We start from the raw sequence: 16,426 nt of genomic DNA, 5'->3' as shown, positions 1-16,426 counted from the left end.
ATAACCCTAATTCTGCTTACTATGCGGAATGCTTTGTTGTCTAGGGTTTGTCCTAGTTTTCTTGAATGTTTTGACTATGTGACTCTGGTGCCATCTCCTGGATAAATATGAAGTATGCCATCAAATTAATATTTCAAATCAAACAGCATCAGCACTTTGTTTGATTCAGCAGTCATCCATTCAACTCTTAGAGGTGATGGAAAGATCCCAAATCTTATTGTTTTCTAGACACCCCACCTATTTGCTTATGGAACATTGCACATACAATGAAAAGTGTTCATCCCAAAATTATAATAGTCCAGATGTAGGCTGGTGTACTGGTTTGGAGACAGTGGGCCAACTGCTCCCTTATATATATTCCATGCAATCCTACTGAGATCAGTGGTATTGCATGGGGTCGCAGTGATATTATCTACTACAAAGTCCAGAATGGAGCTTCATAGGTCTCCAGGAAGCCAACTTTACAGTAAAGGTAATCAGCATTTTCAAGGGCAATTCAGTGTGCTTGGAAGAAATTGTATCGTTTTCATTAGCTTTTAGGTTTTGCATTACAGCATGATTAACTGTTTTCTGATAGATCCTCCAAAATGCAGTTTTATATTGTGAACTCTTTGCAAAAGATGAGGCTAGATAGGTCAGATTGCTCTTGGCCCAATGGTAGCAGTTTTTTTGTAGTTATCACTGTGGCTAGAATTTGATGTTAATGAACACGGCATTTCTGGAGCTAGACATTGTGGTTGGATCAGTGTAACTATTGTGAGCCAGATTTCTGGTTTTAGAAGCCTACAGTAGAATCTCCTGCTAGTTGTTTTAGGTGCCTAAGGTTAGCTCCTGTGGTAGGGGCTGCCTTTAGTGTTTATACTCAGTATCTGATGAAGACAGCAGAATTTTTAATATCTTCAAACTTTATCTAGCCTTGGTGACTTTAGGTGCAATATTTTTTAACAAACTGGAAAGTTGTATATAATAATAGAATAATGAAAGTATATTTAATATATAAAATGCATAGGGCTTCTGCTGTCATATATCTTATTCCAGGTTTCTCATTTACTCATCCTTTGTTGATAAGGTAATAGTAATTTGATGGCAGATAGAAAGTAAACAATGAAGAAATATCTATTCCTTAATTGATAGTAACCGGTCTGTGTCGGAAAATGATAATGCTGAACTATGAAATCTTCACTTAACTTTAAATGATCTGTTTCAAACAGTTCAGCTTGGTTGAAGGACTTTCCATTACTGAACCCCGAGTGCTTCATAAGTGTTCGACTGTGCCTTTTGCATTAATATTGGAGATCGTTTGAGATATATATAGATAGCTAGATTTGAGATACATGTCATTCATATATAATCTATCAAATATATATGAGGGTTCATTCTGGTATCATAGACTGCTGTGATGCAGTTTTTAGCAATATCAAGTCCTACAGCTGAACAGTTTTAGAAAGTGCCAAAAATGTAAATGAGAACAGTTAACAGTGTCAGATAGAAAAGCAAAAAAACCTTTCTACATGAATTACAAAGAAGAAAACCCTGTAACTAGAAAGCAAATTTATTTTTGTGGGTGGGGAAGAAGGTAACAATTGTTAATTCTTTGCATTTGCTGATGTAGTGGAATGTCCCAAATGATATCTGTTTCTTTTTATGGCTCTAGTGTAAGATTACAGCAGGAGGCTTATTCCTTTTTTGGAAGAAAGAGGTGCTTAGAATGCTAGTGTATCTTGTGCCATGATTGTAAAGATAAAATACTCTATTATATAGTGCTTAAGAATGCCAGTTTAAGAGCCTAATCTATAGAGATGCTAAGCATGAGCAGTCACACTGAAGTCATTTGGAACTGTGGAAGCTGAGTGCCTCTGAGGATCTGGCTCGAAGGCCATTGGACCTAGTGGATTGAGTAAAAGTTTTTTTAATACATTGTTTTCAGTTGTTTTTTTTAATTATCAGGAATAACTGAGGTAATAGGAGCTGAATATAAAATAACAGCTTTTACCTTCTTAGGCATTATAGAAATAAATATTGGGCTTCACGTTTTCAGCACAGAGCGTTAACCATCACTGGTGGCTGAATACTTAATTTCTCTTGCATTCAGGCTATATATGTCTGTCTCATTGAGTTTAGGTGATCACATCATATAATGACTGTGTTTAAAATGCCTGTAACTTGCTTCCAAACTCAGAACTTGAGTGAAAAAATCTGTTTAGGTCAAATTGAATTTATTATTGTTAAAATGAAATAAGCTGATAACCTCTGTAACCTCCTGAGTTTTTGTGTTTCTATTTTTCTTGTGTTTTAACAACTTCCATTAGTACCAACAAATAATATTTCTGCATACAAATTTAGTTTTCTGCATTATAGTTTTTTCTCTGATTTAAGTAACTTTAAATAAGAGCATTATTTTTTCTTACTAATAAAAATGTCATCCAAGTTCAGCCATCAAGGTTTTTTAACATGCCTTCTTCCAAACTCCTTTTATGCTGCCATGCAAATGATTCCTTCTCTAGATGTTACCCTGGATGATAGTAATTATTTTTTATTTAGAAAATGATTTTGTAATATAAAATATCTGAAGATTGTCTTCATATATGTTAATTAACCACTTTTTGATGTCTGATATGCCAGGTAGTCATTGCATGGAGTGTACCTGCAGTATCCTCAACACATATGTTATATGATAATTTCTATGAAAAAGTTGTAGATTCAGAATTATGTGCTTCATTACAGTAGCTGGACTGAAGGAGATGTAGCTAATGGTTGAAAAGCTGGTTTACTTAACATGGTGATAAAAATGCCAAAAGCTGCCCCAGCTTTTATCTATACATTTTGGTTCTCATTTGTATAGGTTCCATTGAAACACTGGTAGCCCTGGTGAAATTTTTTTCTTGTAAAATTCTCTAGTTGTAGGCAGGGATTAAGTGGCTAAGGCATTTCTAAAGGTATTTAGGCATTGCTGTGCTCAGTGTTGCAATGCCTAATGGATTTAGGAGTCTAAATATCATATTTCAGAAGGGATTTAGACACGAGTCCAAATTCCATCTGAGATTTAAGCTTCTAAGTGCCCAAATCACTTTTGAAAATGAAATTTAGACTCCTAAATCAGTTAGGTGTTGCAACATTGAGCCCAGTAGTATCCAAATGCTTTCAGAAATCAGGGCCTAAGAATTTATCCCTTTAATTATTTTTACATTTTTGTGAACTATTTGGATGTTTGCAACCTGATTTCTTACCCAGAAATCCAGGCGCCCTTTTTGGCAGCAGTTTCTGAATGAACTGTCACTTTCAGCATACAGTGGTTTGCAAATAATCTTCTGCACTACTGAAAAGATTCTAGTTCATCTTTTATAGTACACGGATTAAAAGTGACTGAAGGGGTAGTTTGTTATTTTGGCAAAGAAGGCAGTTTAAACTGTCACTTTTTTCTTTAGCCTCAAGAGGAAACATCCCCCACTCAATTGCCTCTCTTTATTGCTATCTCCTAGGTTGTTGTTTTTTTTATCTTGTCCCTTCCCTGCCTTAACATTAACATTTCCTCTGTACATAAAGAATTACAGGTGTGCTTAAATGATAAACTCTTAATGGGTGCAGCTGAGCCGCTGTAGCATTTAGCGAAGACGCTACCTTCTCCTGTCAGCACAAGTACTCCACCTCTCAGAGAGGCTGGAGCTATGTTGACAGGAGAAGCCCTGCCACTGACATAGTGCTGTCTGCACTGGGGCTTAGGTCGGTATAACTCTGTCACTCAGGGGTATTGATTTTCCACACTCCTGAGCGACAGTGTTATATCGATATTCATTTGTAGTGTATACCAGGGCTGAGGAGTTGTTGCATGACTATGACCTCATCAAAAAGGCCCAACTAGCTGGTCAAAATGTGGCTTTGGGCAATCAGTATCCAGCCATATTCTAATAATGTATAAAACCCTTAATACAAGGGACATGAACAACCACCTCTCCCCAGTGTGTACAAGGGCATTTCAGCTCTCTGTCTCTTATCAGAATAAGACCAGGAGTAGTGCATTCATGTTTCCTGGAATGCATCTATGGAATTCTCTCAGTGAGGACATTTTCCTGGAGGATGTCTCTGAAGCGGTCTTCAAGGCTCACTGCAAGGCCTTTCATTTTGGGTCACTATATATATAATTGAGCAATTGTTCCTACTTTTTTCACCAGATCTTGTTTTGTTTTGTTGCTGGTGTGGGGGCTGGACTTTAAGGAGTTGTGAGTACTGTGCCCAGTTTTTGTTTAACTCTAATGTTGTTGTCTTATCTTCCAGATACTAAAACTGGACATGGGCACTCTATAAACAGGATCCTGGAAGACCCTGATTTTTAATTGACCGTTTTACTGTGATACATAAGAAGGAAAATGAAAAACTTTTTTTTTCAGAGTAGCAATAATCTAGAAAAGTATGTCATAATGTTAGTTAAAGCTGCAATACAATTTAAGTCCCAGTTGTTCAGTTGACTATGTGTCTGGACCCCTGCTCAGATGCAAAGCTGCAGTGACTTCAGTAGGTCTCTGTGTGGCCTTGTGGTGTGCCCATGAAGAGTCATTTGCAATCATGGCCTTTATTATATTGCCTCTGCATGCAGTGGTTTTAGTATTTTATTCATGCTTTGACTATTTTTGGTATATTAAATGTATTTATGCCCATCAAAACTCTGGACATCTGAACAAAATATTAATTAAAAATCCATACAAATTGTACCAGTGTGGAAAACCAAACAATTTGCTGAAAAGCCCCCACTGCTCACTCTTTCACCATACCTTCCCATCCATTCAGCCTAGAAAAATGTAAGGTACTGTATGCTCTAAAGTACCGTCACATCTTCAGTTTCAAAGTCTGATAAACTTTTCCATCATGGTGGTCTTGACATCATTATTAGTGACAAAGTAATGAACTTGTAAAAAATTGTTAAAATAGCATCAAGTTTTTTTAAAAAAAATCTTTACCCTGGTCTGTCCAGCTTCTGAGACACACTCTCATTAATGAATATTGATTTAAAGCTTTAGGGATCACACCTTGGGTCTTTTCTTTCAGCTCCTTTGCACAGGCATGTTTAGGCCTTTAAGATGTATTTACAACCATCATTGAGCTTCCTTGCTCAGTACATGTATAAAGAACCTATCTGCCATTGTGCATCCACATCTGGGATAATTGTTTTCTTTCTTTTCAAATTAACCATAGCCAATTTGTATGATGCATAAACATTCTCTTAGTATGCCAGTCAGTGGCCTGTTTTCAATTCAATGATCTGTAATGCTTTTTAGCTGCCTGAAATCAAAGGTTCATGCTCACAAAATTTCTAGCCTCCTGAAGTGAATAATTATTTTTCTCTAACATCTGTACATGGCTGTTTCCACTTGTGTGTGTTCACAGGATTGCTGCAATATTACTGCACCCATGGTTTAGGGTTACTGTCCATGCACCGACACCTATTGGTCTCCTCTAATTAAGGTGGGACTTCTCTTTGGGGTCACGTGGTAGAAGGGGTTAGGCCAGATCCAGAATGGAAATGGTTTAGGTCATAACATCACAACCGCTATGTTGTCATCAGTCTTAACTTGTCTCAACCAGTCTCATTTTGAGAGAGGGATAGGGGGGAGGTACAAGTTATGAGGTATTCCATGGCCTTTGGGGAGTGGGGGTGGCTTTTTCACATTAGCAGGAAGAATACTTTGTTTCTAAAGGAAAGTATTTTAAAAGGAGATGGCAATATTTCATCACATACAGGAGCACTTAGTTAGCTCTTAATTAGAGTGGCATGTTGTTCTGAAATGGTGGGTGTGCTTATGGGTGAGGTGAAGAGTAATTGACAAGTTGCAGTGTTTGTGTTTAATGTTTCTTAAATATGACGTAGTTTTGCCTCTATCTGAAAATACTGATTACTTTTTCAGATTCAGAAACACAATGTGGTGCAAGGCCACGTTGAGGTTAAAGTGTTACAGTGCACATTATATTGATTTGCTGCATGTTAATGTGAATTAAAACGTTCTTCAGCTATTTCTGTTTTTTTGTGAATATCCCATGTTATTATAGCTAACCACTGGTGCCTGAGCAGCTAGTTAGGCTTGGCAGCATTTCCTAAGAGTTTGAGCTATTTGCAAGGACAAAAAAAATCCTTCTGCATCTTCCAGTCTTTGCGTAGAATCGTAAACTTGTCTATTATTAAGGTCCTGTCTATACTATAAATTAGAACATAACTGAGTCAGAAGTCAATAACTAGGTCTCCCTTACTGCACTGTAGATAGGTCATCTGTGTACTATGCAAACAGGCCCCTTGTATTTAAGCTTGCTAAGCACCCCCGCATCTGAAAATGTGCTCCACTATATGTATAGTACACTACTTGTTTTTGGTTTTTCATATTCACTATTACTATTAAAACATGATCCCTTGATGAAAAGTTAATAAATACTAACATTATAAATATATATGCAGTTTGACGCAACTATTCCCTAATCTTTAGAACTAACTTTTTTATACTTAATAATGTATGTACCTAGGTTCAGAAACCAATCTCTACTTTTTTTTTTCCCAAGGACCCTTAGCATATAGGCAGTTGATGTCATACTTAGGCACAGCCTTTATATCTTTTCTTGCTTTCCTTATTATGTGACTTGGAATTTGAATTCTCTGAATTCTTTAGTTGGTGGTGACGGGGGAGGTTCTTTCTGTCTTTCAACGGTGCCAGAAGAGAGAACCACCTATAGCCTGTACTATCTCTGCTCAGATTAATTTACTCACTGTGCTACGCTATAGCTGAACTGCCACGTGTAGTTTATTTCTGAATTTGCTTGTTGCCAACTAAAGATGGAGTTACATGTGCATCTGGTATGGGTCACCACATCTTGGACTGTAGTACTAGCTGAAAGTTTAAAAAGCTTGCTTTGCCAAAAGTAACTGTTGAGGACTTGTAAATAGTTTAAAAGTCTAGATGTTACTATATAAAACAAGGATGCTGAAAAATGTAAAGTCCTGGGCTTTTTAAAGAGTAATTGCTGTATTAAAAGTACACATTCTTAATGGAGGGGGAAAAAAACGAGGAGTACCTGTGGCACCTTAGAGACTAACAAATTTATTTGGGCATAAGCTTTCGTGGGCTAAAACCCACTTCATCAGATGCATGCAGTGGAAAATACAGTAGGAAGCTATATATACACAGAGAACATGAAAAAATGGGTGTTGCCATTCCAACTCTAACAAGACCAATCAATTAGGGTGGGCTATTATCTGCAGGGACCCTAATTGATTGGTCTCGTTACAGTTGGATGGCAACACCCATTTTTTCATGTTCTCTGTGTGTGTGTGTACATATATATACATATATACACACACACTTTCTACTGTATTTTCCACTGCATGCATCCGATGAGGTGGGTTTTAGCCCACGAAAGCTTATGCCCAAATAAATTTGTTAGTCTCTAAGGTGCCACAAATACTCCTCGTTGTTTTGGTTTTGTTGGGTTTTTTTGCTGATACAGGCTAACACTGCTACCACTCTGAAACATTTTTAATGAACATTTATGCAGTGGGATTGCTCTTAAACTAGCAGAAAATTTTTTTCATCTGCTTTGTCAGTGTAAATTTTGGAAGTCTACCTAGTTTCATAAAGGACCAATAATTATTTCATGTTTGTTAAAATATATTTGTACAGATGATATTAAGAAATGAAGTAATACAGAAATGCTAATACCAAGGGGACAAACTAATCTGCTAACTAAGCACTGATCTAAGAGATTCCTTACTGTTGAATCAAAAATTTCTCATGCAATTGAGCGAAAACTGTACAGAAATCCCTCAAAGATATTTCCATGGTAAACTATTCCAGGAAGATTAATAATCTTCTGTTACAATGGTAATCTGAGTATAATCATAATGGTGTTAGCACGGATAGGGTCCTATGTAACTCAGTTGAGCAGTACTGGTTCAGTCCAGTAGAGAGCAGTACTGCACACTCAGTAGTTCACTACAGTGTGGTCTCAGTAATGACAACTGCTGCTCTTGTTTAGTTATTTTGGTTCTATGTATTTTCTTTTTTTCTATGACAGTTTTTTTTTCCACTGCAGTTTATGATTCAGATTCTATCCTTTACTGGTCAATGCATTAATCAAAAGACGAGTTATGTAAAAGTATTTCTGCCGCATGATGTAAGTTATTTGATTGCCTGTATTAAAACCTCCTTGTTATATATCAAAACCAATAACGTTTATTTTAAAATGGTTTTGTAATAATAGTAAACAAAAAAAAAATATACAATGCTCACAACCTTACTACACTACACAGTTTTTTCACTGTTTAAATCATAGGATATGTATGATTCTGCACTCAGCAGAGGATAAAAATGGTTTACATTTGCTTTTCATTTTGTCTTACAGGTTTTAGTGCAGGAAGTCATAGCAATGAGAGGCGACCTTATGGGTTTTGGTTTCCATCTGAACAGCTATCAGAAGAGGAAGTGAGAAGACAAAGACTTAATAGATTTGAGAGATGGTGAAATTGCCAAGGGTCTAATGAAAATATGTAAAGTGCTCTTCAAAGTTGCCAAAATGTTTACAGATCTGTTCATTTATACAGTTTCTATTCTAGTTCAGAACTATTTACTACTGGCTACATAATTTAACAGCAAAACATGCCAAGGATTTTGCAAAATACGGCTGAAAATCTAGGCTTAAAATAAGTGGCCAAGGGTGTGGTCCAAGAGCCAGAATGTGGTCTGTGGCTGCCCTCCATTTTGCTGTACTTAAAATATGAAAGAAAACTGGTTGACTGATGATTGTAACAAGCCGCAACTCACTTCTGACATTTCTCTACAAAGGCTTTGTTAATGCCTTGGCTTTTTGTTTGTTGATGAGCTCAATCAACAATTTCTCTTCATCTATCAAGGGGAAAAAAGGGAAAATGCGGATACCATATTAGTGTGTGTCCTTGATTTTAAAACTATATAAATCATCCTTGCAAAATTCTTCTCTTTGCCTGTGGCAAATAATCTTTTTGGATTGGTGAGTAAAATGGTACTTTTAAAACATCAGTGACTGAGTATATATGTAAATTAGGTACAGCCCTATAAATCCTGACAAGTTGCTAGCACAGCCTTTAAAGTTGCAGAATTTGGTTCTTCTTGTCTCAAATCATTCCATTCTGCCTAGGATATGTATACAGTAAAACTCATTTGTAACATTTCACACTATCTTGATACTCCCGGCCTATGGCCAATATGGTCATCCTAATATTGCAGCCTTAATTCTGAAAGTTCTTCCTTTTGTGGGGTTATTGTACTTTTATGTTTATATATATATATATATTTATTTCTGGGGGAGGGGAAAAGATTGTTTAAACAAATAAAACTGAAACATTTTCAAGGCAAGAGACTAAGTTGGAATCCAAGAAGTTACTGTGTGTTGTTGACTTACCTATTTCCCTTTTAAAGAATACTTTGTAGACTATAGGAACTCCATCATGCAAATCTTTTTTCATACAACTTTAAAAATCAGACTGTTTCTCTTGATGGACTACACTGGCTTATTTGGAGCTTGGTTATAGCTCATAAGAAAGTGAGCTGTTGTAGGGAGAAGGAAGTATACTGCCTAAATATTGGTGGCTAGAGGCATTCTGCCTCCTCAGAATTGTGGAAAGCCCACTGGGCAGCAGGACTTGATGCATCTTGGAAAAGATGTAGCCAGAATTGTTCTTGAGCAGTGTGTCACGAGAGCACCATCGCCCCGCTGCCACTTTCCTGAGACCTGCAGCCTGTGGGACTACTGGAGCCTGCTAGCAGCATTAGCTGCCCCTCCTCCTCTCCAGTACAGTTAATCATATATTGGCTGTCGTACCTGGGACCCACTCGGGACAAAAGTTTCAGCGTGCTCTGTTCTTACACTAGCACACCTGTGCAGGTCATTCATAACTTGATCTTTGCTGTGTACTGTAGAGATCTGTCTTTCAGTTAAGTTTGCAAGTAGAAAAACAAAGAAAAATGTCTTTATTCACACAAAGTAGCTGATATGCTAATATTAATAAAAACAGCTTTGTTAATTTTTTGTCTATTAACATTGAGAACAATTATATTTTAAAAACAAGTTTGAGCAATGAAATGCCCAAATAGGCAAACCTCTTCTGTTTTGTTCTTTTCAGTCCGTAACAGCTGTTACCATATGAAACACAATTCATTGCCATCCTACGGTGTGGAACAACTAGCATCTCTTGAGCATTGATTTATGTTCGTGTTGGGTTGAAAAGTTCTTGTATAGAGTATTTTCAGGGACCTATCGTGATCAGTGATCTGCACTTTATGAAATCTTGAAACCTCTCCCTCTCCGTGAAGTTTTGACCTGGGTATATTATTACAGCTGTATGTATTTTAATAATAATAGCTGAAAGTTAAATTACTGGATGCACAGTAAATACATATGTATACTCTCTGGTTTTCATCAATAAAAGTCTTTTATTTGCACAGGCTGCTTCCTATCATCTTCTTTGTCTCTTTCCCTTTTTGTCCATTTCATGCCATGGAGAAGCATGAGATGGGCATGCCAAATGTTTGGCTTTTCAAGTGCAGAGCTAGAAATCTTACTTGCAGATACTGTTCAGACCCATTATTCACAGTGCTTTCTGGAGGACGCTCAATACAGGAAAAATTGTATTGTAAAGGCCCATTTTCTTGATCACCTTCAGGATTGCACAGTCGGTATAAAGACTCTTTCTTGTTAGCTAGCTGTCCTTTGTATACGTTATACATACTAGCCACAAACTAGAATGGCTGATATTCATTTATATTTAAATAGGTTGATTTTTCTAATAATTTCCTGCCTTCTTCACTGGTTGATATTTCTAATAATTTCCTGCCTTCTTCACTGAGTAAATAATATAACAAAGCAAGCAAAAGTCAACATTTGAGTATTTGTGATTGTGCATATTTTTTATCCTTCACCGGAACATTATCCCCTCCAAAACTGATCTCATTGCTGTGGTGTTCAGTTTCCAGTGTAGTTGGTCATGTTCATGAGGCTACATAATTTCAGATATTTAAAGCAGTCAGACTGATATAGGCAGAAAATATATTGTAAAAGAATGACAGTCTTGTGGCGTTTTTAGTACAATGAAAAGTATTTAAACAAAGGCAAAAAAAATCCATTTTATGGCATTTATTTACTCTTGTAATGTTGGTTTAGAAGTCTCAGCACAAAGCGACTTAGTGCTAAAGGTGTCTTGTGCTCCCTTAAAACAAAACTCCACGTGATCACAGAAATCTCATGAGCTGGGTCCTCTTATTGTCTTTCTTTTTACTATGCCTTGGTAAGCACCATTGTCATGAAATATGTATGGATAATAACCTTGTCAGCAATAACTACGGATTGTTAAATATATAGCTTTTTTCACATTTTCTTACTACGAAATTGAAATAAATACTTGTTTTTATGTTTCAGCCTGTCCACTTCTTCTCCATTTTAATTGTAATACCTAATAAATGATCAGCACAGAAGATACTATATTTGTACATTCAGTCAAAGCGCATTATAAGGTAATGTGGATTAAACAAATTGCCTTCATTATGGCCTGTAGCTGCTCCTATTGAAGTCAATGGACGTTTGCCATTGAATTCAATGGGAACCGGATCAGGTCCTTACACTGTCATAGAATCAGGTCCTTACACTCTGATACAGTTCACTGAAATGCTGTTTCTGTCATATGGTTTTACCCTGCACTTTCCCAAAATGGAAAATAAACTCTTATTTTAAAAATAAATCCATTTAGCTTGGAGAGCCCTGACTGCAGATGTGATGTCATGGATTGAATATCTAAGGCTGCCTGAATTCCTCAGTACCTATGCAGGGTAGTAAGAATTTGAAATTCAGTACTTCCTGCATAAACATGCTGTGATAAACGAGAGGAGGGATAGCTCCCTTTTGTGGACACCCAGCCAGCCAGTTAGCTATGGAATCCCTCTTGGTAGCTGTTCTCTACTTGTTTTACCTGTAAAGGGTTAAAAAGTCTAACTGCATGCATAGGAAAAGGGAAGTGAGTGGGCACCTGACAAAAAGAGCCAATGGGGAGGCTAGAACTTGTTAAACTTGGGGGGGAAAAGCTTTTCTTTGTCTGTGTAGTTCTCTGGGCAAGAAGGGAACAGGGCAGCAGTTATGCTGTGAGAAGCTGAACGCCAGGTACAAAAATCATCAGAATCATACCTAGAATTGCTTATCTGGAACCCAGATATGTAAGTTATCAGAAAATGTGTAGGAAGACGCGATTAGGTTTATTTTGCTTATTTCATGTGACTTGAGGATTCTTCTGTGCTAACCCCAGATGCTTTTGTTGCTTGTAACCTTTAAGCTGAAGCCCCAGAAGACTATTTTGGGTGCTTAATTTTTGGAATTGCTTTTTTAAAAATTGAGCAATAGCATGAGTTTTCAGATGTATTTTTTTCTTTCTTTCTTTAATAAAATCTACCTTTTTTAACAACAGGATTTGGACTTTTGTGTCTTAAGAAGTTTGTGCACATGTTTTTTTAGTTAGCTGGTGGCAACTGCTGATTTCTTTGTTTTCATTTCTCAGCTCTTCCCCAGGGGGAGAGGGGTGTGAAAGGGCTTAAGTGTACCCCACAGAAAAGAATTCTCAAGTGCACCTTCCTGGGTTCCAAAGGGTTTTGCATTTGAGTGGTGGCAGCATCTACCCATCCAAGGTCAGAGAGAAGCTGTGACCTTAGGAGTTTAATACCAGCCTGGAGTGGCCGAATTAATTTTTAGAATCCTTGCGGGCCCCCACCTTCTACTCTCCAAGCGCCAGAGTGGGGAATCCGCCTTTAATCAGCCTCAGTAATTGTGTGTAAACTGAGAATTTTTTAAAAACAAGAAATGTTGCTGTATAAGACTTTGAATCTGAAGGTGAATTCATTTTTATCAGGAGCTGTGATTTCTTCGAGTGTTTGCTCATGTCGATTCCATCCTAGGTGTGCGCATGCCCACGTGTGCGGCTGTTGGAGATTTTTGCCTTAGCGATATCTGTAGGGTCGGCTGTAGCACCCTCTTGAGTGCCGCGCCCATGCGTCGGTATATTAGCTGCCACCAGCGGTAAACCCTCTCAGTTTCTTCTTACCACCCCTGGTGGTTAGTCGGAGTGTCTTTCCCTTGCCTCACAAGGGCTAGCGCAGTGGACCCCAGCATGGTGCCCGCGGGTGCTATGGTGCCCACTAGGACATTTATGTGTGCCTGCTGTCAGGGCTGGCGCCAAGGAACGAAGAGGAGAGGAGCGCATCCATTAGAGAACCTGCCACCGAAATGTCGCCGATCAGCGCTTCCAGTGGAGAAGCGGCTGCCGAAATGCTGCTGCTGGGCGCTTCCAGTGGAGAAGCGGCTGCCGAAATGCCGCTGCTGGGCGCTTCCGGCGGAGAAGCGGCTGCTGAAATGCCGCCAAAAACCATCTCTGCCCGGCACACTCTTCTGAAGGCATGAATGTGCTTTTGGCCAGAGAAAGGTTGGGGACCACTGGGCTAGCGGTTCTTCTATTTCAGTCTTCGAGCCTTAAGGCCTGGTAAATAGTTTTACAGTAGTTAGTAAGTACTTAAGTAATGTAGTTAGAGATAGAGTCCCAGTGGGAACTCTGCCTCAGTCTCTACGTTTTAAGCCCTGCTCTGACTGTAACAGGCCTATGCCTGTTAATGACCCCGATAGCAGCTGCCTCAAATGCTCGGGGGAATCACTGGTGAATGAGAAGTGTCGCATCCGTAAGAACTTTTGTCCCAGAACTCAGAAAAAGCGAGACATCCGTTTGAGGGCCCTCCTCATGGAGGCTGATCTATATTTAAGCACTTCTTACTCCAGGATTGATAAATACTGGTGTCTGGCACATGAAAAAGCTGTGTCTGAACTGCCCTGAAATAAGCAGCTGGTTAACGCATACTAATTCTGGAGCTCCACATGTGCCAATGGAAATCCAGACATGCTGGATAGGATGGTTTTGTGGTGGTGTTATATGCTGCTAATTGTGTTCAGTGACTTGTTATGCACGCACAGGGTGGCATAATAGACTAGTAGTGTCCAGAACTCTTGCAGTAAGTGTCAAAACAAAATGAAGTCAATGGTCTTTGGATGAGGCCTTAAATACAGCCGGTTGAGTTTTCAGTAGGTACAATGATGGACTTTGCTGTGCTTCTGCTGCTCACAGCTCTCACGATGGTGATGCCTTCCTTTTTCATGTCATTTCAAATGTTATGTGTGGGTTAACCAGACACCTGCAGTAAAAACAAAATTCAGTTTAATCTAAAATGGGGGGAAATGATCATGATTTGACATGCACAGTTCCAAATAATGCCTCTTCTGTGTATGTATTGTCAGATGAAAAGCACGGACAAAAAACACTTAAACTCTTATTTAAAAAAAAACAACAGGTTCATAAAAATAACAAACTTTTATTTAAAAAAATTGGGGTAATTTGTGAGCATATAGAAAGGGGGATACTATTCAGTTTAAGGAGAAACTAACATGTTATAAATGGAAAAAAACTTTCCCTTGGAACACCACATCATTTTCTTTGTAAAACACCATTTTCAGAGTGCAACGAAATAATGTTGTGCATTTAAGAAGGTGGATAGTATTTCAGTGACTGTCTTAAGTATCTACTGTGGAAGTAGCTATGGTAACAATTCGTTTATCATGACACTGGAGTAAATTGGCTTATAAAACCAGAACAAATTGTCAATGCATGAGTAACTGTTGCCCTACAGCTGCACTGACATATTCACCCTTGTTGATATGAACATTCCCCTTTTTGTTTTGTATAAAAACAAATATTTAATTTGTCGTTTTTCATCTGACTGCTGCTCTTCTAGAATGTTTAAATGTACAGTGACTACTTTAGCTTGAAAATAACATGCAACAATTATAAGTGTCTGTAGAAACCTTTTTGTGGGTAAATCTTGTAATAATCACTATAATTGAAACTATACTATACTCTGAAACCTATAATTGAGTTTTATATTTTGTCAGGAGCTGGGCAAATTGGAGAAAGCCTACTTGCCCCACAAGTTCACTAATTTTTTTAAGGTATGTCAGGCTCATGTGCATAGGAAAAGCCTGGAATCTATAGAAAACAAATTTAATATCTTCAAAGTCAGCATATTGTTGATTGATCATGCTGCCATCATATAAGAGCTTGATCCAAAGCCCATTGAGGTCCATGGGAGTCTTTCAATTGATTTCAATGGGCTTTTGATCAGACCACCTCAATAAGGTGCCTAAGAGTACACAATATGTTTTAATGGAACATTTGGAAGTAAAAACCAGGTCTACTAACTCTTAATTTGGTACACTAATCCCCAGACATTCCCAGATTGTAGAGCTCGAAACCTTGTCTCTTTTGCCAACAGAAGTTGGTCCAATAAAAGATGTTACCTCACCCACCTTGTCTTGGTAATATTCTGGGACCAACACAGCTACACTACTCTGATAGTATAGTATAGTACAGATGTGAGAGTTTTTCTTCAAGTAGAGTCCCTGTGGGTGTTCCACTCTAGGGGTGTGTCAAGGCTGATTCTCCACTCTGGCACTTCGAGTGCAGAGGTGGGTGCCCGCAAGATTTCTAAAAATTAATACTAGCCACTCCAGGGTTACACTCCATTTAATTAATACTAGCCACTCCACTTACAGCTTCTCTCTGACCTTGGATGGGTAGATGCTGTCACCACCCAAATGCAAAAAAACTCCTTTTGAGAACCCAGAAAGGCGCACTTGGCAATTCCTTCCTGTGGGGTACCCTCAAGCCCTTTCACACACACACCCCCGCCCCGTGGAAGAGCTGAGAAAGAAAAACAAAGGAAATTAGCTGTTGCCACCAGCTAATTAAACAACATATGCACAAACCTCTTAGGGGCACAAAAATCCAATCCTGTTCTTAAAAAAACATAAATTTTATTGAAAACAGAAAGAAAATACAACTGGAACTCAGGCTTTTTGCTAGATCAAAAAAAAATTACAAAAATTAAGCATCAAGATAGCTCTTGAGGTTCAGCTTAAAAGTTACAAGCAAAACAAAAGCACCTGGGGTTAGCATAGAGGAGTCCACAAACTAATAAGAAATAAAAGAAATAACCCTAATTGCATCTTCCTTAGATCTTCCCTGACTTACTTACATATCTGGAGTTTCAGATAAGCAATCTCTAGGTATGATCTGACGGGTTTTCATATCTGGTTTAAAGCTTCCTACATCATAGCTCAGCCAGGTTCCTCCTCAGCGTCTCCTCTCTCCAGAGAACAACAAACAGAAAAAGGAAAAGTTTTTTCCCAATTTTAAAAAGTTCTAGCCCTCCCATTGGCTCTTTAGGTCAGATGCCCACTCCCTTCTTTTTTACCTATGGGCTTTTTTAACCCTTTACAGGTAAAGCAAGTAGAGAACAGCTACCAAGAGGAATTTTATAGCTAACTGTCTGGCTGGGTG

General features: G+C 38.2%; 1 protein-coding gene across 6 annotated transcripts in view; it reads left to right on the top strand.

The window, feature by feature from the left end:
- Positions 1–12,575, top strand: part of RHBDD1 (rhomboid domain containing 1) — an 88,695-nt gene extending 76,120 nt beyond the window's left edge. For 5 of the 6 annotated variants that reach the window (XM_073359894.2, XM_073359896.2, XM_073359893.2 and 2 more), the window contains one exon: positions 8,377–12,571. In XM_073359894.2, coding sequence (XP_073215995.1) covers positions 8,377–8,495 — 119 coding nt within the window. In that variant the 3' untranslated portion in view covers positions 8,496–12,571. Of the gene's footprint in view, positions 1–8,376 lie in introns of all 6 variants that reach the window. The other variant, XM_073359898.2, reaches the window with a different exon arrangement.
- The last annotated feature ends 3,851 nt before the right edge of the window (positions 12,576–16,426 follow it).

The sequence above is a fragment of the Lepidochelys kempii genome, chromosome 9 (assembly GCF_965140285.1).
Source record: "Lepidochelys kempii isolate rLepKem1 chromosome 9, rLepKem1.hap1, whole genome shotgun sequence".
NCBI lineage: Eukaryota > Metazoa > Chordata > Testudines > Cheloniidae > Lepidochelys > Lepidochelys kempii.
Note: the sequence above shows the minus strand (reverse complement) of the source record. Positions and strands in the feature narration are given on the sequence as shown.